The sequence below is a fragment of the Notothenia rossii genome, assembly GCF_949606895.1.
Source record: "Notothenia rossii genome assembly, contig: scaffold_136, whole genome shotgun sequence".
NCBI classification, from domain to species: Eukaryota; Metazoa; Chordata; class Actinopteri; order Perciformes; family Nototheniidae; genus Notothenia; species Notothenia rossii.
This window is the reverse complement of record NW_027639959.1, coordinates 32,957-58,501: the sequence shown is the minus strand read 5'-3', so window position 1 is coordinate 58,501 and position 25,545 is coordinate 32,957. Positions and strand designations below refer to the sequence as shown.

At 44.3% G+C, this 25,545-nt stretch overlaps 2 protein-coding genes across 3 annotated transcripts; one reads left to right on the top strand and one right to left on the bottom strand.

The window, feature by feature from the left end:
• The first annotated feature begins 6,950 nt into the window (after positions 1–6,950).
• LOC307027208 (interferon-inducible GTPase 5-like) lies at positions 6,951–9,644 on the top strand. The gene is made up of 3 exons (XM_079695418.1): positions 6,951–7,043; positions 7,689–8,249; positions 8,495–9,644. The coding sequence occupies exons 2-3, from the start codon at positions 7,697–7,699 to the stop codon at positions 9,103–9,105; spliced, it is 1,164 nt and encodes a 387-aa protein (XP_079551544.1). The 5' UTR covers positions 6,951–7,043; positions 7,689–7,696; the 3' UTR covers positions 9,106–9,644.
• A 6,631-nt stretch (positions 9,645–16,275) lies between these two features.
• LOC307027205 (uncharacterized protein) lies at positions 16,276–18,293 on the bottom strand. 2 transcript variants are annotated; one of them, XM_079695414.1, is made up of 2 exons: positions 17,749–18,293; positions 16,276–17,564 (listed from the first exon to the last, which is right to left on the bottom strand). In XM_079695414.1, the coding sequence occupies exons 1-2, from the start codon at positions 18,175–18,177 to the stop codon at positions 16,425–16,427; spliced, it is 1,569 nt and encodes a 522-aa protein (XP_079551540.1). In that variant the 5' UTR covers positions 18,178–18,293; the 3' UTR covers positions 16,276–16,424. The 2 variants fall into 2 exon arrangements, with proteins under 2 accessions (XP_079551540.1, XP_079551541.1); XM_079695415.1 differs by having other exon boundaries at positions 16,276–17,560.
• Between the last annotated feature and the right edge of the window lie 7,252 nt (positions 18,294–25,545).

Sequence of the window (25,545 nt, the reverse complement as noted above, 5' to 3'; positions counted from 1 at the left end):
TAGAAGCCCGGCTCCGCATCTTAGAAAATAACTCAGCTACAGTAAAGCCCATGTTAGCCGGTGCGGACCGGCAAAAGGTAGCTCCTCTTAGCCGTCCCCCGGCAACTCCCGAGCAGCAGGGAGAATGGGTGACTGTTCAGAAGGGGCATAACGCGAAACCCGCAGGTCCCCACCAACCCGTTCACGTATCTAACAGATATTCCCCACTCAGCGAGACACCCGCTGAGAAGCCAACTCTGGTTATTGGTAGCTCTATTATGAGACACGTGAATTTAGAGACCGATGCCTCCACAGTCACATGCATTCCGGGGGCCAGAGCGGGCGACGTTGAGGCGCATCTTAAACTGCTGGCTAAAAATAAACGTAAATACAGTAGGATTGTTATTCACGTCGGTGGTAATGATGTTCGTTTACGCCAATCAGAATGCACCAAACTTAATGTGGCGTCGGTGTGTAGTTATGCTAAAACAATGTCGGACACCGTAATCTTCTCTGGTCCCCTCCCCAATCTGATCAATGATGACATGTATAGCCGCATGTCATCATTTCAGCGCTGGTTGTCTTGGTGGTGCCCAGCAAACAATGTGGGCTTCGTGAATAATTGGACAGCCTTCTGGGGAAAACCTGGTCTGATTAAGAGAGACGGCATTCATCCTACTTTGGAAGGTGCAAATCTCATTTCGGCAAACATTTCAGGGCTCTGTGGACTTAATCCATGACAAACTGGAGTTGAGACCAGGAGGCAGAGTCGCAGTCTTACACGCTTCTCTGCGCTCTCTCCTAGGCAGTCATCCATAGGAATCCCGACCCCAATAAAATACCCAATATTAACGGTGTGTGTGTCTGCCCAAGGACAATTTAAGGTAAAACCTAATAGAGGTGTCATACATAATAACCTAATAAAAGTAAATGTAACAACTACTACAGTGCAACAAAACAGGAAGATTAAATGTGGTCTCTTAAACATAAGATCTCTAGCATCTAAAGCAATACTGGTAAATGATTTAATATCAGATTATAATATTGATATATGCTGTCTCACTGAAACTTGGTTGAGACATGAAGAATATGTCAGCATAAATGAGGCCACTCCACCCAGCCATATCAATACTCATATTGCCCGAGGCACGGGCCGAGGAGGTGGAGTTGCAGCAATCTTTGACTCAAGTTTACTTATCAATACTAAACAAAAATTAAATTATACCTCCTTTGAAAGCCTCATTTTCAGTCTTACGCATCCGACCTGGAAAACTTTGCAGCCAATCTTATTTGTTACAGTGTACCGTGCACCAGGTCCTTATTCAGAATTCTTATCAGAATTCTCTGAGTTTTTATCAGCTTTGGTACTTAAAACAGATAAAGTAATTATCGTAGGTGACTTTAATATTCATGTTGACGATGATAAAAATAGCCTTACTGTTGCATTTAACTCTATATTAGATTCTGTTGGTTTCTGTCAGAGTGTAAATAAACCAACCCACTGCTATAATCACACTCTTGACCTTGTTCTGACTTATGGTATTGAAATTGAGCAACTATTAGTCGAACCGCATAATCCTGCTTTATCCGACCATTTCTTAGTAACTTTTGAAGTACTGTTACTAGACTACAAAGCATTAGCCAAAAGCTCCTGCAGCAGAAACCTATCTGTTAGTGCTATAGCCAAATTTAAGGAAGAGATTCCACCAATACTTAACTCGATAGCATGTCTGCATGTAGGGGAGGAAACTTATACAAAATGTACACCCCCCCAAATTGATCATGTTGTTGATAGTGCTACAGATGCGCTGCGAATAAAATTAGACTCTGTTGCTCCTTTGAAAAAGAAGAAAATAAAACAACATAGATTAGCTCCATGGCATAATGCCGAAACCCGCAAAATAAAGCAAAAGTCGAGACAACTTGAAAGGATATGGCGTTCCACTAAACTTGAAGAATCTCGTTTAATTTGGCATATTACTCTCAATGAATATAAGAAAGCACTGCGTAAAGCGAGAGCAGCATACTACTCTTCATTAATAGATGAGAATAAGAATAATGCAAGATTTCTTTTCAGCACTGTAGCCAGGCTGACAGAGAGCCACAGCTCGACTGAGCCTTCTATTCCCATAGCACTCAGTAGTAATGATTTTATGTGCTTTTTTAACGATAAAATTGTTACTCTTAGAAACAAAATCAATGACCTCTTGCCTTTGACCAGTATAGTGTTATCAACAGCTCCCGGAAACGTAAGTTCTAATAATATTACACTAGATAGTAAACTAGAATGCTTTTCAGCCATAAACCTTGAACAATTAAATTCAATGATTCTCTCTTCTAAACCATCAACGTGTATCTTAGACCCGATTCCAACTAAGCTGTTAAAAGAAGTTTTTCCATTAATTAGCACTTCTTTATTAAATATTATGAATATGTCTTTATTATCAGGCTATGTTCCAAAATCATTCAAAGTAGCAGTGATAAAACCGCTTCTTAAAAAGCACAACCTCGATCCAGAGGTTTTAGCCAACTATAGACCTATTTCTAATCTTCCGTTCCTCTCAAAAATTCTTGAGAAAGCAGTCGCAAAACAGCTGTGTGATTACTTAAGAAACTATGATTTATTTGAAGATTTTCAGTCTGGCTTTAGAACACAACATAGCACAGAGACAGCTCTGGTTAAAGTCACAAATGACATTCTAATAGCCTCTGACAAGGGACTTGTCTCTATTCTTGTCTTACTCGATCTTAGTGCTGCATTTGATACTATCGACCATGATATCCTATTGCAAAGACTAGAGCACTTAGTTGGCATACAGGGAACTGCTTTAGGCTGGTTTAGGTCTTATCTATCTGAACGCTCTCAGTTTGTACGTGTCAACGATGAATCTTCCATGCAAACCAAAGTTAGCCATGGAGTGCCACAGGGCTCAGTGCTTGGACCTATTTTGTTCACCCTATATATGCTTCCATTAGGCAATATTATAAGGAATCATTCTGTAAACTTTCATTGTTATGCGGATGATACTCAACTATATTTATCAATCAAGCCTGATGAAATTAATCATCTAAATAAAATTCAAGACTGCCTCAAGGACTTAAAAACGTGGATGACCTTAAATTTTTTGATGTTAAACACGACCAAAACTGAAGTTATTGTACTTGGCCCGAAGAATCTACGAAACAAATTATCTAAAGATATATTAACTATGGATGGCATTAATTTGGCCTCCAGTGAGACTGTAAGGAATCTTGGTGTTATATTTGATCAGGATTTATCCTTTAACGCCCACATAAAATCAATTTCAAGGACCGCCTACTTCCATCTACGTAACATTGCAAAAATCAGGCATATCTTGCCTCAAAACGATGCAGAGAAACTAGTCCATGCATTTGTTACTTCAAGGCTGGATTATTGTAACTCCTTATTATCAGGGTGTACCAAGAAGTCAGTCAAGTCGCTTCAGCTGATTCAAAATGCTGCAGCTCGTGTACTAACCAGAGTTAGGAAAAGGGACCACATTACTCCTGTTCTGGCTGCCTTACACTGGCTCCCTATAGAACACAGGATAGAATTTAAAATTCTTCTTCTCGCCTACAAAGCCCTTAATGGGCAGGCGCCATCTTACCTTAAAGAACTCATTATACCCTATTGTCCTACTAGGGCATTGCGTTCCAAGAATGCAGGGTTGTTGGTTGTTCCTAGAGTCTCTAAAAGTACAATGGGAGCCAGAGCCTTTTCTTATCAAGCTCCACTTTTGTGGAATCAGCTTCCAGTTTGTGTTCGGACGGCAGACACCCTATCCGTTTTTAAGAGTGCGCTTAAGACTTTCCTTTTTGATAAAGCTTATAGTTAGGGCTGATTAGATTCAGCCCCTAGTTTTGCTGATATAGGCTTAGTTTGTCGGGGGACATCTTACTTCTTCCTTCTCTCTGTCTATACCTGTGTACTCTCATGTTCCGATTAACCCAGCTTCCCCAAATTTCTTTCTTTTTGGTGTCTATATACGCCGGGATCCGGAGTCATGGATGATCCTGCGGTCCTCTGTCATGGATTGCGAGTCCTGGATCTTGAGTCGTGGCTGCGGTCCTGGATCATAAGTCCTGGATGGATATCCTCGTGGATTCATCTTCTTATTATACACACATGCATTTCAAAACATTTGGACTACCTATGTTGCAAATGTATTATCTTTTCAATTTACACACGGCATCTATTGCACGTCTGTCCGTCCTGGGAGAGGGATCCCTCCTCTGTTGCTCTCCCTGAGGTTTCTCCCATTTTTCCCTTTAAACTGTGGGGTTTTCTCTGGAAGTTTTTCCTTGTACGATGTGAGGGTCTAAGGACAGAGGGTGTCGTATTGTCATACTGATATTCTGTACAAACTGTGAAGTCCACTGAGACAAATGTAACATTTGTGATATTGGGCTATATAAATAAACATTGATTGATTGAGGTATCTAATATCCAGAGTGTTGGGGGATAGGTATCTAATCTCCATAGCGTGTTGGGGGATAGGTATCTAATATCCAGAGTGTTGGGGGATAGGTATCTAATCTCTATAGAGTGTTGGGGGATAGGTATCTAATCTCCATAGAGTGTTGGGGGATAGGTATCTAATCTCCATAGAGTGTTGGGGGATAGGTATCTAATCTCCATAGAGTGTTGGGGGATAGGTATCTAATCTCTATAGAGTGTTGGGGGATAGGTATCTAATATCCATAGCGTGTTGGGGGATAGGTATCTAATTCCCATAGAGTGTTGGGGGATAGCTATCTAATCTCCATAGAGTGTTGGGGGATAGGTATCTAATCTCCATAGAGTGTTGGGGGATAGGTATCTAATCTCTATAGAGTGTTGGGGGATAGGTATCTAATATCCATAGCGTGTTGGGGGATAGGTATCTAATTCCCATAGAGTGTTGGGGGATAGCTATCTAATCTCCATAGCGTGTTGGGGGATAGGTATCTAATTCCCATAGAGTGTTGGGGGATAGCTATCTAATCTCCAGAGTGTTGGGGGATAGGTATCTAATCTCCATAGAGTGTTGGGGGATAGGTATCTAATCTCCATAGAGTGTTGGGGGATAGGTATCTAATCTCCATAGAGTGTTGGGGGATAGGTATCTAATATCCAGAGTGTTGGGGGATAGGTATCTAATCTCCATAGAGTGTTGGGGGATAGGTATCTAATCTCCATAGCGTGTTGGGGGATAGGTATCTAATCTCCTGGGCCCAGGAGTTCAAAACTTTTAATCCCTATCTGATCAGATCAGATTTGGATTTTGGGAAGTTCAAAACCAAAAAACAGGATTAGGATCACTTTCATATCCGATCAGATCAGGAAATCCAATCCAAGCTTTAATCTGGATCAAATCTTCAAAATGGGTAGTTCAAACCGACAACACAGGATTGGGATCAGTTTGATCCCAAAAAACTGGATTATCCTGATCCCACCAGAGGGGTGGATTTCCACTGGATTATCCAGAGCAAAATGTACTGTACCATTTATTTTAAAATATGTTTCAATTTAAATAAGATGGCAAAGTTTGTTAACTGAAATAATACACAATTTTTAGCCTTCATGGGAAATACATTTTATTTTTTCCATGTTTGCTCACGTTTGTGGTGGCCTATTTTGTTTTCAACCAAATGTTGATGACATAAATGTTTATGCTCATAAAAGTATCACAGCAAAGATTGTCAATCACAAATGTAATTTAGATTAAAGTAAAAATATCTTCAGCAAAAAAAAAGTCCATCATCTTTCATCACCTTTCAAATAAAAAAATATAATTAGACATTATAGATGTCTCTGCAATGTGGGCTCTTGTCTTCCTTGTATTATTTTTCATGTCCACTAGATGGCGATCGGTAGGATTAAAGCACTGATATTCAGGATCTAGTGATCTTGAAAAGTCGTAATCTGGATCAGGCTGATCCTATCCTGAATTGCTTTGAACTCCAGGGACAAAATCTGGCCGACTTGTCTGATCCTGGATCACAAGAAATGGGATTTCAAAATCTGATCGGATCTGATTGAGATTAAAAGTTTTGAACTCCTGGGCCCAGAGTGTTGGGGGATAGGTATCTAATCATCACTCAATGTAAATCTGTGGAGTGATGAATCCCCGGGAAGATCCAGAATATGGTCAACATTGAAGGGCAGATTAATGGTTATCAAAGTACAAATATCCCAAATCAGTTCAGTAACGGTTTCAAGGGGACAATATTTACTAAAATGGATGGGTTTGGATGATGGGGGAAACCCGTGTCACAGGCTCTTTAAACCTTCTCTTGCAGTGAGTGACAGAATCTAAACCAATCAGTGTTCATCATGTTTCCTTTCTTCGTCCCTGTTCAGTTAAAGCAGTTGATTTACAAGAAACGCGTGGAGGAGGGGTCTGCTTACAGTTTTTCTCGATTGCTAACACACTAAAATTATACATAAAGCACAATTATTTTAACTGACACTCAAAGAGCAAAGCATCGGCTCAAATCTCCAGAACTCTAAACACGTTTTCAGCTTTTCACACAATTTGCAAATCAACATGGCACTTTCTGCAAACCACTGCTCACGTTTCTCCACGTGAGACACAGGAATCTGACATACAGTCACGTGTTAGCAGGTTTAAAACATTGATATTCAAAATGCCTTCTTCATAATTCATTTCTCCACAAAGTGAAACCTGAAATAATCTTATTGGATTAGGGTTGTCCTAGACTCCTAGATATGACGTGCATGACGTCTGTTATCTCCTTTAAGGAGATAACAGACGTCAGGAGATAGGCAACATGTCATGATGAAAAGTGCTCTGTAAGCAGACACCTCCTCCACGCGTTTCTTGTAAATCAGCTGCTTTACCTGAACAGGGACAACGAAAGGAAACATGATGACCACTGATTGGTTTAGATTCTCTGTCACTCACTGCAGGAGAAGGTTTCATTGGCCCCTTCATTGGGTGCCTAACGGACTAACCTCTATAAAAAGTGAACCCATACAACAGCGCAGAAAAGAAGTTGAACTTTCCTGCAGAGTAGCAACGTTCTCAGAGCATCATACGGTAAGGCATATATTTACGGATACTGTTTGTTCAAATGAATTGTTTATGTCTGGATGCCAAAGGGGCAGCTGTTTATTATAAAGTACCTGTGTTGGGTCTTCTGTTCATTATAGCATGATGGTATGCGCTTTGAACTGTCTTACATTTATTATACTACTTATCCTATTTTATGAAATGAACATGACTGTTTACGGGATCAGGACAACCTTTCAAAAGAAAATGTCTTCGAATGCAATCCCCTCATTTTGGGTATTATAATAATATGCAAATCTAGTTATTGTATTTCTATGTCTGATTATCATCCTGCTTACAAGAGATTGCGGTGGCGTGTGTGCATCGCGAGGCTCAGTGTCTGACTAGTTTTAGCAAATTGGTGCTTTTGTACCTAATTATCTCGTGTGTGTTCGCTCGATTCAGATGGGCGAACTACTCATACAGCAGTATTTATAATATGCACCTTGTTTTTATTTATATATAGCACATCTTGCATTTCTGGTTGGATACTAACTGCATTTCATTGGCACAATGACAATAAAGTTGAATCTAATCTAATCTGATTAGATAAGGGTTAACACATTTATCTGTGATTCAAAAGATCAAAAATAAATAAAAGTGCTATGATTTACATGTTCTTTTGTTCCCCAGGCAGTGCTATGGCTAACTCATCTGATCATGATATCAATGAGGTTCCAGGAATGGTAGAAAAATATGGAGCTGCCGCAGCAGCTAAAAAGATCAAGGCCATGTTGAAAGAGAAGAAAAATATTCCACTAAACATCGGCATCACAGGAGAGTCTGGCTCTGGAAAATCCACCTTCGTGAACGCCTTTAGAGGCATAGACAACAAGGATGATCTCGCCGCCCCTACTGGTGTTGTAGAAACCACCATGGAGCCCAAATCATACGACAATCCAAAATGGCCCAATGTTAAAGTGTGGGATCTTCCTGGTGTTGGCACCACCAAATTCCCAGCTGCCAAGTACCTGCAGCATGTTAAGTTTGAAAGATATGACTTCTTCATCATCATCTCAGCTGATCGCTTCAAAGAAAATGACGTAAAACTTGCTCTGGAGATTCAGAGGATGGAGAAGAAGTTCTACTTTGTTCGCTCAAAGATTGATGATAACATGCGTGCCGAAAAAAGAAGTCAGAAAGATTTCCAGGCTGAAAAGACCCTTGCAGCAATCAGAAACAACTGCATTGAAGGTAGGTCTCAGATCAAGGTGGATAGCAGACATTCTTTAACATGTGTATGCAGTATGGCTCACAAGTAGAAACTGGTTCATTTCAAGACAACACTAACCTCACACATGGCCAGCCCCAGGGGACAGGAAGACGCTCACAATGTTAACAGTTCATCAAATGAGTCATATGAACTCTGACTGAGCTCACTCTGTTGCTGGGGCTTTTCAGTTTCATCAACTAACGTGTTTGTTCTCTTTGTGATGCAGGTCTTTCAAATGAAGGTATACGTTCTCCACAAGTCTTCCTGGTGGACAGCTTTGACCTCCACCTGTATGACTTCGATCTGTTAAACGAGACGCTGCAGAGAGAGCTTCCTGCACACAAAGGAGATGTTCTGCTGTTAGCCATGACCAATAGTAATCTTCTGGTCATCAAGAAGAAGAAAGCGGTTCTCCAGTCACACATAAATAAAGTAGCCTGGGCATCTGCACTAGCAGGAGCTGTACCTGTGCTCTCTATGGTTTTTGATCTGAACCTACTGGTTGATACAGCCAATGAGTACAAAGTTACTTTTGGTCTTGATGGCAAGTCACTGCAGAATCTTGCTCAGAGTGCAGGTGTGCCTTTGGATGATCTCAGATCAGTGCTGGGATCCCGTCTGGCTTTAGAGGAACTTAGTGTAGATCTTATTGGTGACATGCTGAAGTGGTCTATTCCTCAGAAGGTGGGAGATGAATTGCTCAGATACATTCCAATATTTGGAACCATAATAGCAGGAAAGAAATCTTTCGACGCCACGGAGAAAGCTCTCAATGATTTCCTCGACATGCTCGCTAAGGATGCAGAGAGAGTATTCAAAAGAGCCCTGAACCGTTAAGTGTGATATTGTTCAGGGTGTGGCACTTAAAGGTTTCCTGCAGTGAGTGTTAGAGAACCTAAACCAGTTAGTGATTGTCATGTTTCCTTGTCTGATCAGTTCAAGCTCCGAGAGGAGGGGTTGTTTGAAGAGCTTGTTTTATTGGACGCCTAACCGAGTAAGATTCTTGTCTTTTGGAGAAATGAATTGATAATAAATGTGGTTTGTAGGAAACCACATTTATTATCATGATAAAGATAAAGAAGTTGTTTTTCAAATATGACATAGAATCCTAGAAAAAAAGAAACTGGAAAGATTTCAAACTGATAATGAATATATTTGTGTTTTCTGTATCTTCTGAATTAGAAAAAGATACTTATATATATATATCTGATATATTGAATGTTATTAATCAACGAAAACTGGAAATACATTTCAAATAAAGCAGAGATGTTATATTTTTCAAAGGTGATGGGATAAAAAGATTGTTGTTCATTATTTGTTTTACATCTGATTGTGAGAATGATTTAACTGTCCAATAAAATCAGTGATGTTTCAAAGTCTGAATCTGCAGTCAGTTACTCTTCACGGCCCAAAAGTACTCTGCTACTATTCTGACAAAAAACTATGTTTTAACTCATTTTTCAAGAAAGAGAAATAGATTCTGTTCGTTTTAAACTACTGCCATATATCTTATGAGACATATATTGATTTATTGATTATAAAAAGTGTTAGAATGGATGATCTTTGTTAGCACACACAGACTACACTGATGTCCTCCTGTCATATCTCTAACACATGGAAATAGAACTAACTGTCTTTAAGTATAACCCAATGTAAAGTCCTTTTCCTTTTCAATGGCCCAGAATGATACTTTAGGATCTGGATCTTGTGGTGCTTGAAGAAATACAGACGGGTTAAGCCGGCCAGGTTATATCAACATGTCACTAGTTATTTAAACAAACACTATCTGAGGATAATAAGCACAGACCAAACGCCCTTTATCTTGAGAGCCATTGCAATCCATGAAGAATTGATCTTTCCACAAAAGTGTCCATCAGCTGTGTTAATAAAGCTGCCACTGTTTTCAAGTTAAGGCACTCTCCGTGCAGAACATTACCAATATGCTTCATGTGCAGTATTTTGTATGTATAACGAACATAAGTATTTTTGTGATTCTTTGCTAATTTGCAGCTTTTCTCTAAACATAGTTTGATCATCTATTTGACACTTTGTGATTCAGCCTAGATGATGATGATGATGAGGAATCACTGCCTCTCAGTGAATGATGTGTTGATGCAGCCTAGATGATGATGATGATGAATCACTGCCTCTCAGTGAATGATGTGTTGATGCAGCCTAGATGATGATGATGATGATGATGAATCACTGTCTCTCAGTGAATGATGTGTTGATGCAGACTAGATGATGATGATGATGATGAATCACTGTCTCTCAGTGAATGATGTGTTGATGCAGCCTAGATGATGATGATGATGAATCACTGTCTCTCAGTGAATGATGTGTTGATGCAGCCTAGATGATGATGATGATGAATCACTGTCTCTCAGTGAATGATGTGTTGATGCAGCCTAGATGATGATGATGAGGAATCACTGCCTCTCAGTGAATGATGTGTTGATGCAGCCTAGATGATGATGATGATGAATCACTGCCTCTCAGTGAATGATGTGTTGATGCAGCCTAGATGATGATGATGATGATGATGAATCACTGTCTCTCAGTGAATGATGTGTTGATGCAGACTAGATGATGATGATGATGATGAATCACTGTCTCTCAGTGAATGATGTGTTGATGCAGCCTAGATGATGATGATGATGAATCACTGTCTCTCAGTGAATGATGTGTTGATGCAGCCTAGATGATGATGATGATGAATCACTGTCTCTCAGTGAATGATGTGTTGATGCAGCCTAGATGATGATGATGAGGAATCACTGTCTCTCAGTGAATGATGTGTTGATGCAGCCTAGATGATGATGATGATGAATCACTGTCTCTCAGTGAATGATGTGTTGATGCAGCCTAGATGATGATGATGATGAATCACTGTCTCTCAGTGAATGATGTGTTGATGCAGCCTAGATGATGATGATGATGAGGAATCACTGTCTCTCAGTGAATGATGTGTTGATGCAGCCTAGATGATGATGATGATGAATCACTGTCTCTCAGTGAATGATGTGTTGATGCAGCCTAGATGATGATGATGATGAGGAATCACTGTCTCTCAGTGAATGATGTGTTGATGCAGCCTAGATGATGATGATGATGATGATGAGGAATCACTGTCTCTCAGTGAATGATGTGTTGATGCAGCCTAGATGATGATGATGATGATGATGAGGAATCACTGTCTCTCAGTGAATGATGTGTTGATGCAGCCTAGATGATGATGATGAGGAATCACTGACTCTCAGTGAATGATGTGTTGATGCAGCCTAGATGATGATGATGATGATGATGAGGAATCACTGTCTCTCAGTGAATGATGTGTTGATGCAGCCTAGATGATGATGATGATGATGATGATGATGAGGAATCACTGTCTCTCAGTGAATGATGTGTTGATGCAGCCTAGATGATGATGATGAGGAATCACTGCCTCTCAGTGAATGATGTGTTGATGCAGCCTAGATGATGATGATGATGATGATGATGATGATGATGATGATGATGATGAGGAATCACTGCCTCTCAGTGAATGATGTGTTGATGCAGCCTAGATGATGATGATGAGGAATCACTGTCTCTCAGTGAATGATGTGTTGATGCAGCCTAGATGATGATGATGATGAATCACTGCCTCTCAGTGAATGATGTGTTGATGCAGCCTAGATGATGATGATGATGATGATGATGATGATGATGATGATGATGATGATGAATCACTGTCTCTCAGTGAATGATGTGTTGATGCAGCCTAGATGATGATGATGATGAGGAATCACTGTCTCTCAGTGAATGATGTGTTGATGCAGCCTAGATGATGATGATGATGAATCACTGCCTCTCAGTGAATGATGTGTTGATGCAGCCTAGATGATGATGATGATGATGATGATGATGATGATGATGATGATGATGATGAATCACTGTCTCTCAGTGAATGATGTGTTGATGCAGCCTAGATGATGATGATGATGAGGAATCACTGTCTCTCAGTGAATGATGTGTTGATGCAGCCTAGATGATGATGATGATGATGAATCACTGTCTCTCAGTGAATGATGTGTTGATGCAGCCTAGATGATGATGATGATGAATCACTGTCTCTCAGTGAATGATGTGTTGATGCAGCCTAGATGATGATGATGATGAGGAATCACTGTCTCTCAGTGAATGATGTGTTGATGCAGCCTAGATGATGATGATGATGAATCACTGTCTCTCAGTGAATGATGTGTTGATGCAGCCTAGATGATGATGATGAGGAATCACTGACTCTCAGTGAATGATGTGTTGATGCAGCCTAGATGATGATGATGATGAATCACTGTCTCTCAGTGAATGATGTGTTGATGCAGCCTAGATGATGATGATGATGATGATGAGGAATCACTGTCTCTCAGTGAATGATGTGTTGATGCAGCCTAGATGATGATGATGATGATGATGATGATGATGAGGAATCACTGTCTCTCAGTGAATGATGTGTTGATGCAGCCTAGATGATGATGATGATGAGGAATCACTGTCTCTCAGTGAATTATGTGTTGATGCAGCCTAGATGATGATGATGAGGAATCACTGCCTCTCAGTGAATGATGTGTTGATGCAGCCTAGATGATGATGATGATGATGATGATGATGATGATGATGATGATGAGGAATCACTGCCTCTCAGTGAATGATGTGTTGATGCAGCCTAGATGATGATGATGAGGAATCACTGTCTCTCAGTGAATGATGTGTTGATGCAGCCTAGATGATGATGATGATGAATCACTGCCTCTCAGTGAATGATGTGTTGATGCAGCCTAGATGATGATGATGATGATGATGATGATGATGATGATGATGATGATGAATCACTGTCTCTCAGTGAATGATGTGTTGATGCAGCCTAGATGATGATGATGATGAGGAATCACTGTCTCTCAGTGAATGATGTGTTGATGCAGCCTAGATGATGATGATGAGGAATCACTGTCTCTCAGTGAATGATGTGTTGATGCAGCCTAGATGATGATGATGATGAGGAATCACTGCCTCTCAGTGGTGAAAGGGAAGAACTACACACGCATTGTCATTCAGAGGAAATAATACATTGTAATGTTGATTGTCATTATTCTATTATTAATAGATTTGAGTATTCTTGATATCATTCTTGATATATCCCTGCTATGTATTTCAATGTTTTAGAAATGTAGTCTTTGTGTGCTAATAAAGATCATCCATTACATTTCATCCATTGGCAATTAACACACTTTTTAAATGTTTTTTCATTTCAATAAATCAATATGTTTTTTTAAATAGAAAGTCGTCTAAAATAACAACATAATCTATTTTTCTTCTTGACAAATGAGTTAATACATGACTTTGTTGTCAGAATTGTTGTAGAATCCTTGTTGTCAATGGATGATGAAATGACTATCAGCTCATTTGTTAATGATAGACGACAGATTCAAACTTTGGAACTGGACACATTTATGTATTTAAGCATGAAGAAATGATTCTCTCAATCAGTTGTAAAACAAATAATAAACAACAATCTTTTGATATCCCATTATTATTATCACCTGTTAGACGCTTTTATCCAAAGCGACGTACAAACTCAATACTGTGGACAATCCCCACAGGAGCACTGTGGGGTGAAGTATCTTGCCCAGGGACACAACGACATGCTGACTGCAGTGGGGTTTGAACCCCTGATCGCAACACCAAGGCTCTATCCACTGCTCCACACGCCTCAGGGGATCATAACTTCAATAGGAAGAAGTGTTTATATTTCAAAGGTGATGGTAGAGAAAAAGAGGTTTCTTTTGTAGTTATTTTATTTAGGGGAGAATTCCGCTTCTGTAAGAAGAGACGGACTGACTCCAGACCAGCTCTTAAACACTTCAGTCAGACAACTCACGTGTTTCTTTAACATGTTTATTAGAAGCAGCATATAGTTGAGTTTGGCGTCTCGGCTCGGGCCTCATCACTCCATAGATATACATAGCACCATGAGTGATGATTAAATAACTAACCCCCGAGCCCACAGGTGGAAGCTGGGGTGGTGGTGGGGCCGCAAGCAGCAGCGACGTGGAGGTAGCGGCAGCAAAGCAGCAGCAAGCAATGCATAGAGAGAGATCAGACAGGTTAAAGGACACATGTCATGCTTTTCCGGTTATGACCCGTCCCCTTGTGTGTTATGAAGCTTTGTCTGCATGTAAACGGTCTGCAGAGTCAAAACCCTCAAAGTACACCCTGTAGGGAGTAAAACTCTAACACAGAAAATACCTCCCCAAAACGCCTCGTTGGTGAAACGTCATCATGACGTCATCATCCCAGGGCCGTGGGAAGTAGGGGTGCTGAGGGTGCTGCAGCACCCCCTGGTGGAGGACAGGGGATCTGCACTTCCACAATACAAAAAAAACGAATTTTCAGCCTTGATGTAACAACATTCATAATTAAGTAAAGATAACACCCTTTTCACCCCCGTTACATTTTCCATTTGCCCTGTACGATGGGCGCTGTAGTGATGAAAGTGGGGGATGTTGGCTTAGCAGGCACCCGCAGCTCACAGCCAAAGTGAGAGAGATAGTGAGAGAGATAGAGAGAGAGATAGAGAGAGAGATAGAGAGATAGATAGAGAGGGTGGGTGCACCGATACCGGCGGGGATTGTTGTTAGCTTCTGCTGCGCTAACGGATATAAGAAGCTGTTTCTACAGTAATGTGGAGGGAGAGCTCTCTCCTGTCAGACTGAGAGGCTCAGTGAGGTAAAGGACTCTGAGGGCTTAGATAGTTCACTTTAGTCGAAGTTATCTCAGTGAGTCTCAAACGTTTTGATCACAATTTATGTAAACAAATATTTCCAAGGCACTCCTTTATAATTATTAGGATAAATAAAAACAGGTTTGAAATCATTCCAATGTATACTATAGGACAGTAAACCAAAAATATCGTTTAAAACTGGAGAGATTTAAAAATATACATAAATAAATAAATGTTAACTGGTAAAATAAAATATGAATGACCAACACAAATAAAATAAGTTACATGTATTAGTTATTGGCTATGGTAGGTTATTGGAAATGTTCACATACTTATTTGATTAATAAAATGCAAACCGATCTTTTTCATATGGGTGTTTAGAGTTGTACCCCCTAGATCAGTCTCTAATTGGGCGCTCAAAGTGCACCAGATTGAAGCATTTTACTTTAAAATGCTAAAAAAGTCTTCCCGGGGGGGTAACCCTGGACCCCCCTAGAGGATGTGAAGTCCACTCCCCCAATTAAAACATGTTATAATACTAAATCAATTTGAAGCCTTGTTATATAAGCTGTCCACCATGTCAATATGTTTCTCTTTTCGTAGTGTATTGATCTTTTGCGGAGGTTTTTCATTACCAGCTAAAATCTTGCCTATACACAAGCTATTGAGCCGTTTCCGCTCTACATCCTGAACTCCTCCCTTCGATGCAATGCACTTCCGTTTTGGCGGACTGGGTTTGTTTTGCTAGCTAGCTCCGTTGTGCCGACAAAGCACTGATATCGCAGAGACAAAGAGGATATAACAATTACAACATGAAGAAAAGTGGTTCGGGAACTACGTGTGCGGTAGTTGGTTGCAATCACTCGAGAAAGCACCTGAACGAGTGGTTAGATAGAGAGTGCTACGACCACAAACCAGCACCCAGCACCCAGCCATGTTGTTCATTAAATACAGATAAACACAACAAATACTGCATGCATTGTATTTTTTAATATTATATATGAATATTTTCATAGTGATGTAATTGTGTGGGCTGCTTTTATATTTTAATTTGTAATACCTGTTAGGATTAAACATGTGATCTTTCTTGTTGAAGCCATTTCTTTAGTTTCCTCTCAACAATTAATTCATTCAGTGTTATTTATGTACAGTATGAGCTTAATATGAATGATGAACTGTGTTAAAAGAAATTGTAGCACTCTAAGGAACATATGAAATGCAATAATGCAATAACAGTGCAATAATGAAATTAAATTACATCAAACTTTATTTTCACTCAAACAGTACAGGCACATATGATATATTGCACAGCATAAAGAGATCATGTAAATTGTGCATTATGTAAACAACAGACAACTGTTGGCTCCTGTGGGCATGACCTAAATAAGGCGGTTTATTTTGGTTTTAAAATGCTGAGATATTTACTGCAGAACTGTAACCTTCCCTCAACAAAATCGTCAACAATTTTCGGGAGCATGTGGGCAAAGTAGAATGTGCGCAGCCTTATGATATGCCCCTGGACAAAGTCTTGGTCGTAGGGTACTTCGATTTCTAGGTGCTCAGTTTTGTTCCAGATCACCAACTTGGAGTGCTGAAGCCCTGTGCAGTGCATCCCAATTTGTACCTGCATATAGTAGCCTTTTGGACCATTGCAGGCAATATGGTAATCTATCCTATTTCCGTTTGCCACAGTTGTGATTTCACAGTTCTTTGTTGCCAAAAATTCTGCAAGTGACTTGTTTCCCAACACAGGTGATTTGATCTCCAACAGAATGTCTTTGTTTATCACTCCATTGGGAGATGCTGCAAGCCACGGATCCTTGTCGCACACCACTAAGCCTTTGGTTTCAATGCTGTTGCCCAGAGTTTCCAAATAGTCCCTTGCAAGTTCCTCCCCCTCCGCTCCTTGACGGGTTGCAGCATTGCCACGGAAGGATGGGTGTAAGTGTTCTGACAAAAACTTGTCGGGCGCCGTGGTTGAGCGAATGGGCACCTTTCTAGCTGTGCTCGCTGTGATGCGCACTCTCCGCGCATCATGCCAGACCTGTTCTTTGCTCTGTGCTTTTGTAACCTTCTCGATCTCCTCAAGCCGGGCTGTGGACATGTTAATGTACTTATCATAGAAGGTTCTGCATTTTACACAAGCCAGTGGTATGTGGTGCTCATCATGGGTTAGGAGATGGAGGTGTGGACATGGTGTTGGCTCGGTGATGGAAGAGGTATCAGCATTAAAGCAGAACTGCAGGAGGCTATTCCCAGGGCAATTGAAAAGTTCTGCCATTGGTGAGGCAAGTGTGTTCTTCCTCCACTCTTCATGAGTCCTAAAGAGTGTCACCTCCTGTGCCGGTTCTGGAGTGGTAGAGGATGGCTGTGAAGTTGGTGGCGGCTGGTAGAGATCCTTCCTGTTGTGTCGTTTGAAGCGCACATACTTCATCTTCCTCTGACCAGCATTTCTTTTAGACCCAGCATTCCACTGGTTCTGTCTGTCTGTGCAGGCAAGCCCGGTTTTCCCCTGTCTCACAGCATTTTCTACCTAGAGAGATAGAGTAAAAACAGTGCATAGATATTATAATGGGTTCACTGCAAACATGTCATATGATATAATACATCATGGCATACACACACTTTGCACTCTAGCCAAGTAGCCTATGATGTAGTTCGGATACCAACAACAAAAGACATAGGCCTAGGCTACAATGGTCAAATAATCTAGTTACCTTCCACAGGATCGCAGCTGAGTGGGAACAAGATCTCCCTGGTCCAGCAACACACGTACATCCCGCAGTTTTGACTTCTCCAGCTTCAGTTACCAGCACCCAAGCATTATGCCACGCATTGTTCAAACACTGGCTAGGCTCTACCTTTGCTTTTAGATAAACAAAACGATCATGTTTGTATGACATGACACAACCAACTTTGTTGCTGTGCAAATATTGATATGCCTCGGAGGCCTTCAGACTGTCCATTGCTTTTCCATCTATTGCCATGGATTGAACGAAGTAGGAGCAAATTTTGCTGTACGTTATGCTGGGCCACGTCGTCATGTTATCCTCCCAGTTTTGCACTGAATTCGGGTGGGGGAGAGTAACGCCATCTCCAGTCAAAGAAGTAGAATCGTGTTCCCAAGCTAGCATCACTGTTAGCATCGAAATCGCTGTGTTTACACCAGTGCCCGTCTGACTGTTTACACCGGTTTACACCGACAGACGCTGTGCAAAAGACTTCCGGCGGAAATGAAGTGCATTTGTGTAGGGTTATGGCGCTACCCGTGGTTTGCCGCGTAAACTTGTCTATAGGGCAGCACATTGGTCAGAACCAGCCCTGGTGTCATCCCCACAGCACCCCCCATTTGAAACATTTTCCCACGGCTATGCATCATCCATTTGATTCTTCCGGGTACGTGCTTACGAAAGCACGTACCCGGAACTAAATGGGCCAATCCGTGGAGCTGTTACGTTAAGCCCCCGCTGATTGGTCCAAATTGACCAATCCACACACACACACTCAGTGCAGGCAGCCCTGCTGATCTCTGCTCCCTGGCTGCAGGCTGATAACAGACAGTTGGGATCGCGCAAAATTCTCTCTGCAGACCCATTCTCACAGCGTTTATCAACCTATAAACCTTTTTCTTACTCAATATCAAGCCACACTTATTGTTTTTATTTCGGCTGTGACTTTGTGTGTGTTCAGTTTGGCTGTGTTTGGCTGTGTATCGCTAAACAAGGAAATCACGGAAGGGGGGTTGGGGGGGGGGGGGGCGCTGCAGCTCTCTCTAGCTCTCTTAGTGGAGAAAGTGAATACTGCTGAATACACATACTTTACAGAGATGCGAAACCAATGTGAGTTTGAAAAATTGCACAGTATTTTTCTATTTTAGTATACCTCAACAATGGAATTATGATCAGTGGGAATGGCCATGACATGTGTCCTTTAAATAGAGCGACATATTAAGGAGACTCTGTTTGGTTGGTTGCAGAGTGGCAAGGGGCGTTATGTATGAATGCAGCATAAGTGCTCGAGTTGACTGCCTGAACTAGCTCGCAGGCTTTGCCCCATTAGTTAAATTAAATACTCCAGCAGTATGGCCCCACTTTAAATACATTAAGGATAAGAGAGCAATAAAAACAAACTTGCCCATTGTTAGTCTTGAGATCATCTACACAAAGTACCCTGCTTTTTGTGCACTGACAGCAGCTGTACCAGTTCCCAGGAACTTATATTGGACCACTAATTGTGTTCTATATTATGTAATTTACTATTATTAATGCAGATATTAATGAAAAAGTCCTTTTAATTCCCTTTAATTGTTTAATAATTGTAGGTATTATGATCATGGGCGGCGCCAGGATTTTTTTGCTGCTGTAGCTTAGCAGTTGCTATATGACAGCACGGCGTTGCTAGTTAATTTTCAAAATAAATTTAAAAAGCAATACCAGTGGGCCAAGCACGATCCGTGGCCCTTTCTCATTTCATCAAATCCCCCCCCTCGACTCCTCGACTCCTCGGTCCTCCGGTAGTGACCCGGAAATGAATTTCAGCGCGCCATGTTGAAGGACATCTCATTTCTCTAAATGCACTTCGAGGACCGAGGATCGAGCGTCGAGGAGGCTCTCTGGAGGAGCTCTAACCGAGGAGAGAGGAGAGAGGAGAGAGGAGAGAGGAGGCTCTCTGGAGGAGCTATAACCGAGGAGAGAGGAGAGAGGAGAGAGGAGACTCTCTGGAGGAGCTATAACCGAGGAGAGAGGAGAGAGGAGGCTCTCTGGAGGAGCTCTAACCGAGGAGAGAGGAGAGAGGAGGCTCTCTGGAGGAGCTCTAACCGAAGAGAGAGGAGAGAGGAGAGAGGAGAGAGGAGAGAGGAGGCTCTCTGGAGGAGCTATAACCGAGGAGAGAGGAGAGAGGAGAGAGGAGAGAGGAGGCTCTCTGGAGGAGCTATAACCGAGGAGAGAGGAGAGAGGAGAGAGGAGACTCTCTGGAGGAGCTATAACCGAGGAGAGAGGAGAGAGGAGGCTCTCTGGAGGAGCTCTAACCGAAGAGAGAGGAGAGAGGAGAGAGGAGAGAGGAGGCTCTCTGGAGGAGCTATAACCGAGGAGAGAGGAGAGAGGAGAGAGGAGACTCTCTGGAGGAGCTCTAACCGAGGAGAGAGGAGAGAGGAGAGAGGAGGCTCTCTGGAGGAGCTCTAACCGAGGAGAGAGGAGAGAGGAGAGAGGAGGCTCTCTGGAGGAGCTATAACCGAGGAGAGAGGAGAGAGGAGAGAGGAGAGAGGAGGCTCTCTGGAGGAGCTCTAACCGAGGAGAGAGGAGAGAGGAGAGAGGAGGCTCTCTGGAGGAGCTCTAACCTAGGAGAGAGGAGAGAGGAGGCTCTCTGGAGGAGCTCTAACCGAGGAGAGAGGAGAGAGGAGAGAGGAGGCTCTCTGGAGGAGCTCTAACCGAGGAGAGAGGAGAGAGGAGAGAGGAGACTCTCTGGAGGAGCTCTAACCGAGGAGAGAGGAGAGAGGAGAGAGGAGAGAGGAGAGAGGAGGCTCTCTGGAGAAGCTCTAACCGAGGAGAGAGGAGAGAGGAGAGAGGAGGCTCTCTGGAGGAGCTCTAACCGAGGAGAGAGGAGAGAGGAGAGAGGAGAGAGGAGAGAGGAGGCTCTCTAGAGGAGCTCTAACCAAGGAGAAAGGAGAGAGGAGAGAGGAGAGAGGAGGCTCTCTGGAGGAGCTCTAACCGAGGAGAGAGGAGAAAGGAGAGAGGAGAGAGGAGGCTCTCTAGAGGAGCTCTAACCGAGGAGAGAGGAGAGAGGAGAGAGGAGGCTCTCTAGAGGAGCTCTAACCAAGGAGAGAGGATCGATCGTCGAGGAGGCTCTCTGGAGGAGCTCTAACCGAGGAGAGAGGAGAGAGGAGAGAGGAGAGAGGAGGCTCTCTGGAGGAGCTATAACCGAGGAGAGAGGAGAGAGGAGAGAGGAGACTCTCTGGAGGAGCTATAACCGAGGACAGAGGAGAGAGGAGGCTCTCTGGAGGAGCTCTAACCGAAGAGAGAGGAGAGAGGAGGCTCTCTGGAGGAGCTCTAACCGAGGAGAGAGGAGAGAGGAGACTCTCTGGAGGAGCTCTAACCGAGGAGAGAGGAGAGAGGAGAGAGGAGGCTCTCTGGAGGAGCTCTAACCGAGGAGAGAGGAGAGAGGAGAGAGGAGACTCTCTGGAGGAGCTCTAACCGAGGAGAGAGGAGAGAGGAGAGAGGAGGCTCTCTGGAGGAGCTCTAACCGAGGAGAGAGGAGAGAGGAGAGAGGAGAGAGGAGGCTCTCTGGAGGAGCTCTAACCGAGGAGAGCGGAGAGAGGAGAGAGGAGAGAGGAGAGAGGAGGCTCTCTGGAGGAGCTCTAACCGAGGAGAGAGGAGAGAGGAGAGAGGAGAGAGGAGGCTCTCTGGAGGAGCTCTAACCTAGGAGAGAGGAGAGAGGAGAGAGGAGAGAGGAGGCTCTCTGGAGGAGCTCTAACCGAGGAGAGAGGAGAGAGGAGAGAGGAGAGAGGAGGCTCTCTGGAGGAGCTCTAACCGAGGAGAGAGGAGAGAGGAGAGAGGAGGTTCTCTAGAGGAGCTCTAACCAAGGAGAGAGGAGAGAGGAGAGAGGAGACTCTCTGGAGGAGCTCTAACCGAGGAGAGAGGAGAGAGGAGGCTCTCTGGAGGAGCTCTAACCGAGGAGAGAGGAGAGAGGAGAGAGGAGGCTCTCTAGAGGAGCTCTAACCAAGGAGAGAGGAGAGAGGAGAGAGGAGGCTCTCTGGAGGAGCTCTAACCAAGGAGAGAGGAGAGAGGAGAGAGGAGGCTCTCTGGAGGAGCTCTAACCGAGGAGAGAGGAGAGAGGAGAGAGGAGAGAGGAGACTCTCTGGAGGAGCTCTAACCGAGGAGAGAGGAGAGAGGAGAGAGGAGAGAGGAGACTCTCTGGAGGACCTCTAACCAAGAAGAGAGGAGAGAGGAGGCTCTCTGGGGGAGCTCTAACCGAGGAGAGAGGAGAGAGGAGAGAGGAGGCTCTCTGGAGGAGCTCTAACCAAGGAGAGAGGAGAGAGGAGAGGGGAGGCTCTCTGGAGGAGCTCTAACCGAGGAGAGAGGAGAGAGGAGAGAGGAGAGAGGAGAGAGGAGAGAGGAGAGAGGAGACTCTCTGGAGGAGCTCTAACCAAGGAGAGAGGAGAGAGGAGAGGGGAGGCTCTCTGGAGGAGCTCTAACCGAGGAGAGAGGAGAGAGGAGAGAGGATGCTCTCTGGAGGAGCTCTAACCGAGGAGAGAGGAGAGAGGAGGCTCTCTGGAGGAGCTCTAACCGAGGAGAGAGGAGAGAGGAGAGAGGATGCTCTCTGGAGGAGCTCTAACCGAGGAGAGAGGAGAGAGGAGGCTCTCTGGAGGAGCTCTAACCGAGGAGAGAGGAGAGAGGAGGCTCTCTGGAAGAGCTCTAACCGAGGAGAGAGGAGAGAGGAGGCTCTCTGGAGGAGCTCTAACCAAGGAGAGAGGAGAGAGGAGAGAGGAGAGAGGAGAGAGGAGAGAGGAGGCTCTCTGGAGGAGCTCTAACCAAGGAGAGAGGAGAGAGGAGAGAGGAGAGAGGAGAGAGGAGGCTCTCTGGAGGAGCTCAAACCAAGGAGAGAGGAGAGAGGAGACTCTCCGGAGGAGCTCTAACCGAGGAGAGAGGAGAGAGGAGAGAGGAGGCTCTCTGGAGGAGCTCTAACCAAGGAGAGAGGAGAGAGGAGAGAGGAGAGAGGAGAGAGGAGGCTCTCTGGAGGAGCTCTAACCAAGGAGAGAGGAGAGAGGAGAGAGGAGACTCTCTGGAGGAGCTCTAACCAAGGAGAGAGGAGAGAGGAGAGAGGAGACTCTCTGGAGGAGCTCTAACCAAGGAGAGAGGAGAGAGGAGAGAGGAGACACTCTGGAGGAGCTCTAACCAAGGAGAGAGGAGGGAGGAGAGAGGAGAGAGGAGGCTCTCTGGAGGAGCTCTAACCAAGGAGAGAGGAGGGAGGAGAGAGGAGAGAGGAGGCTCTCTGGAGGAGCTCTAACCAAGGAGAGAGGAGAGAGGAGAGAGGAGAGAGGAGGCTCTCTGGAGGAGCTCTAACCAAGGAGAGAGGAGAGAGGAGAGAGGAGAGAGGAGGCTCTCTGGAGGAGCTCTAACCAAGGAGAGAGGAGAGAGGAGAGAGGAGAGAGGAGGCTCTCTTGAGGAGCTCTAACCAAGGAGAGAGGAGAGAGGAGAGAGGAGGCTCTCTGGAGGAGCTATAACCGAGGAGAGAGGAGAGAGGAGGCTCTCTGGAGGAGCTCTAACCGAGGAGAGAGGAGAGAGGAGAGAGGAGGCTCTCTGGAGGAGCTCTAACCGAGGAGAAAGGAGAGAGGAGAGAGGAGAGAGGAGAGAGGAGGCTCTCTGGAGGAGCTCTAACCGAGGAGAGAGGAGAGAGGAAAGAGGAGAGAGGAGAGAGGAGAGAGGAGGCTCTCTGGAGGAGCTCTAACCGAGGAGAGAGGAGAGAGGAGAGAGGAGGCTCTCTGGAAGAGCTCTAACTGAGGAGAGAGGAGAGAGGAGAGGGGAGACTCTCTGGAGGAGCTCTAACCAAGGAGAGAGGAGAGAGGAGACTCTCTGGAGGAGCTCTAACCGAGGAGAGAGGAGAGAGGAGAGGGGAGGCTCTCTGGAGGAGCTCTAACCAAGGAGAGAGGAGAGAGGAGACTCTCTGGAGGAGCTCTAACCAAGGAGAGAGGAGAGAGGAGAGGGGAGACTCTCTGGAGGAGCTCTAACCAAGGAGAGAGGAGAGAGGAGACTCTCTGGAGGAGCTCTAACCAAGGAGAGAGGAGAGAGGAGAGGGGAGACTCTCTGGAGGAGCTCTAACCAAGGAGAGAGGAGAGAGGAGACGGGAGGCTCTCTGGAGGAGCTCTAACCAAGGAGAGAGGAGAGAGGAGAGAGGAGAGAGGAGAGAGGAGAGAGAAGAGAGGAGACTCCCTGGAGGAGCTCTAACCAAGGAGAGAGGAGAGAGGAGACTCTCTGGAGGAGCTCTAACCAAGGAGAGAGGAGAGAGGAGAGAGGAGACTCTCTGGAGGAGCTCTAACCGAGGAGAGAGGAGAGAGGAGACTCTCTGGAGGAGCTCTAATCCAGGAGAGAGGAAAGAGGAGAGAGGAGGCTCTCTGGAGGAGCTCTAACCGAGGAGAGAGGAGAGAGGAGAGAGGAGAGAGGAGGCTCTCTGGAGGAGCTCTAACCGAGGAGAGAGGAGAGAGGAGAGAGGAGAGAGGAGGCTCTCTGGAGGAGCTCTAACCGAGGAGAGAGGAGAGAGGAGAGAGGAGGCTCTCTGGAGGAGCTCTAACCGAGGAGAGAGGAGAGAGGAGGCTCTCTGGAGGAGCTCTAACCAAGGAGAGAGGAGAGAGGAGGCTTTCTGGAGGAGCTCTAACCAAGGAGAGAGGAGAGAGGAGAGAGGAGAGAGGAGAGGGGAGGCTCTCTGGAGGAGCACTAACCAAGGAGAGAGGAGAGAGGATGCTCTCTGGAGGAGCTCTAACCGAGGAGAGAGGAGAGAGGAGAGAGGAGGCTCTCTGGAGGAGCTCTAACCGAGGAGAGAGGAGAGAGGAGAGAGGAGAGGGGAGGCTCTCTGGAGGAGCTCTAACCAAGGAGAGAGGAGAGAGGAGGCTCTCCGGAGGAGCTCTAACCAAGGAGACACTGATGGCTCCTCCACGGCTCCTTCGTGGATGCATTTCCGGGAACAGAGATGTTTCAAAGAGTCGTGACGCACGGTCGGACTTATGGATATTATTTTAGAAACTGTTTGATGTTTCCAGAGAGAACAGCTGAGAGGCCCGTGCAGAAAGCAGAGCAGTGTGTATAATATATATCACTCAGTGTAACAGACCTACTCTCTGTCTCTGCTTTAGTTTAGTAGATATCTACAAACAGAGAGTCCAGATGGTTCTAAAACCATTTAGTGCTTCACAAAATAAAATACACAACGGCTGTAGCCTGTTTTAGGAGCTATAGGTGTGTGTGTGGTACAGTGTGTAGGTGTGTGTGGTACAGTGTGTGTGTGTGTGTGTGTGTGTGTGTGTGTGTGTGTGTGTGTGTGTGTGTGTGTGTGTGTGTGTGTGTGTGTGTGTGTGTGTGTGTGTGGTACAGTGTGTAGGTGTGTGTGGTACAGTGTGTAGGTGTGTGTGTGGTACAGTGTGTGTGTGTGTGTGTGTGTGTGTGTGTGTGTGTGTGTGTGTGTGTGTGTGTGTGTGTGTGTGTGTGTGTGTGTGTGTGTGTGTGTGTGTGTGTGTGTGTGTTGTTGGAGATTTTGTGGATGTTGAAAACCAACCTCGTCTCCGCGTGTCGTTTGACAAGCTAGGTGAATTCGGGAAAAGGGAGTGATTAAGAAACACCAGAATACAAGTTAAACAATAATCCGGCTTTAATGATATACAGTAACGATACAAAATACAAATACAAAGAAATCACGAAGCACTCTGCAGAGTACTCCGGGCTCAGGTTCTACCACGTGTGTGAGACAGGTCTCAGGAACGGCTGGTGAAAAACAAGAGCGCGAACCAAAGGAAAACACAGTCTTTCATA

Coding starts and splice junctions, on each gene's coding strand:
- LOC307027205 (XM_079695414.1), bottom strand. CDS start 18,177: ATGCTAACAGTGATGCTAGCTTGGGAACACGATTCTACTTCTTTGACT. Junction 17,565..17,748: donor CAGCTGCGATCCTGTGGAAG/GTAACTAGATTA, acceptor CTATCTCTCTAG/GTAGAAAATGCTGTGAGACA.
- LOC307027208 (XM_079695418.1), top strand. CDS start 7,697: ATGGCTAACTCATCTGATCATGATATCAATGAGGTTCCAGGAATGGTA. Junction 8,250..8,494: donor CAGAAACAACTGCATTGAAG/GTAGGTCTCAGA, acceptor TTTGTGATGCAG/GTCTTTCAAATGAAGGTATA.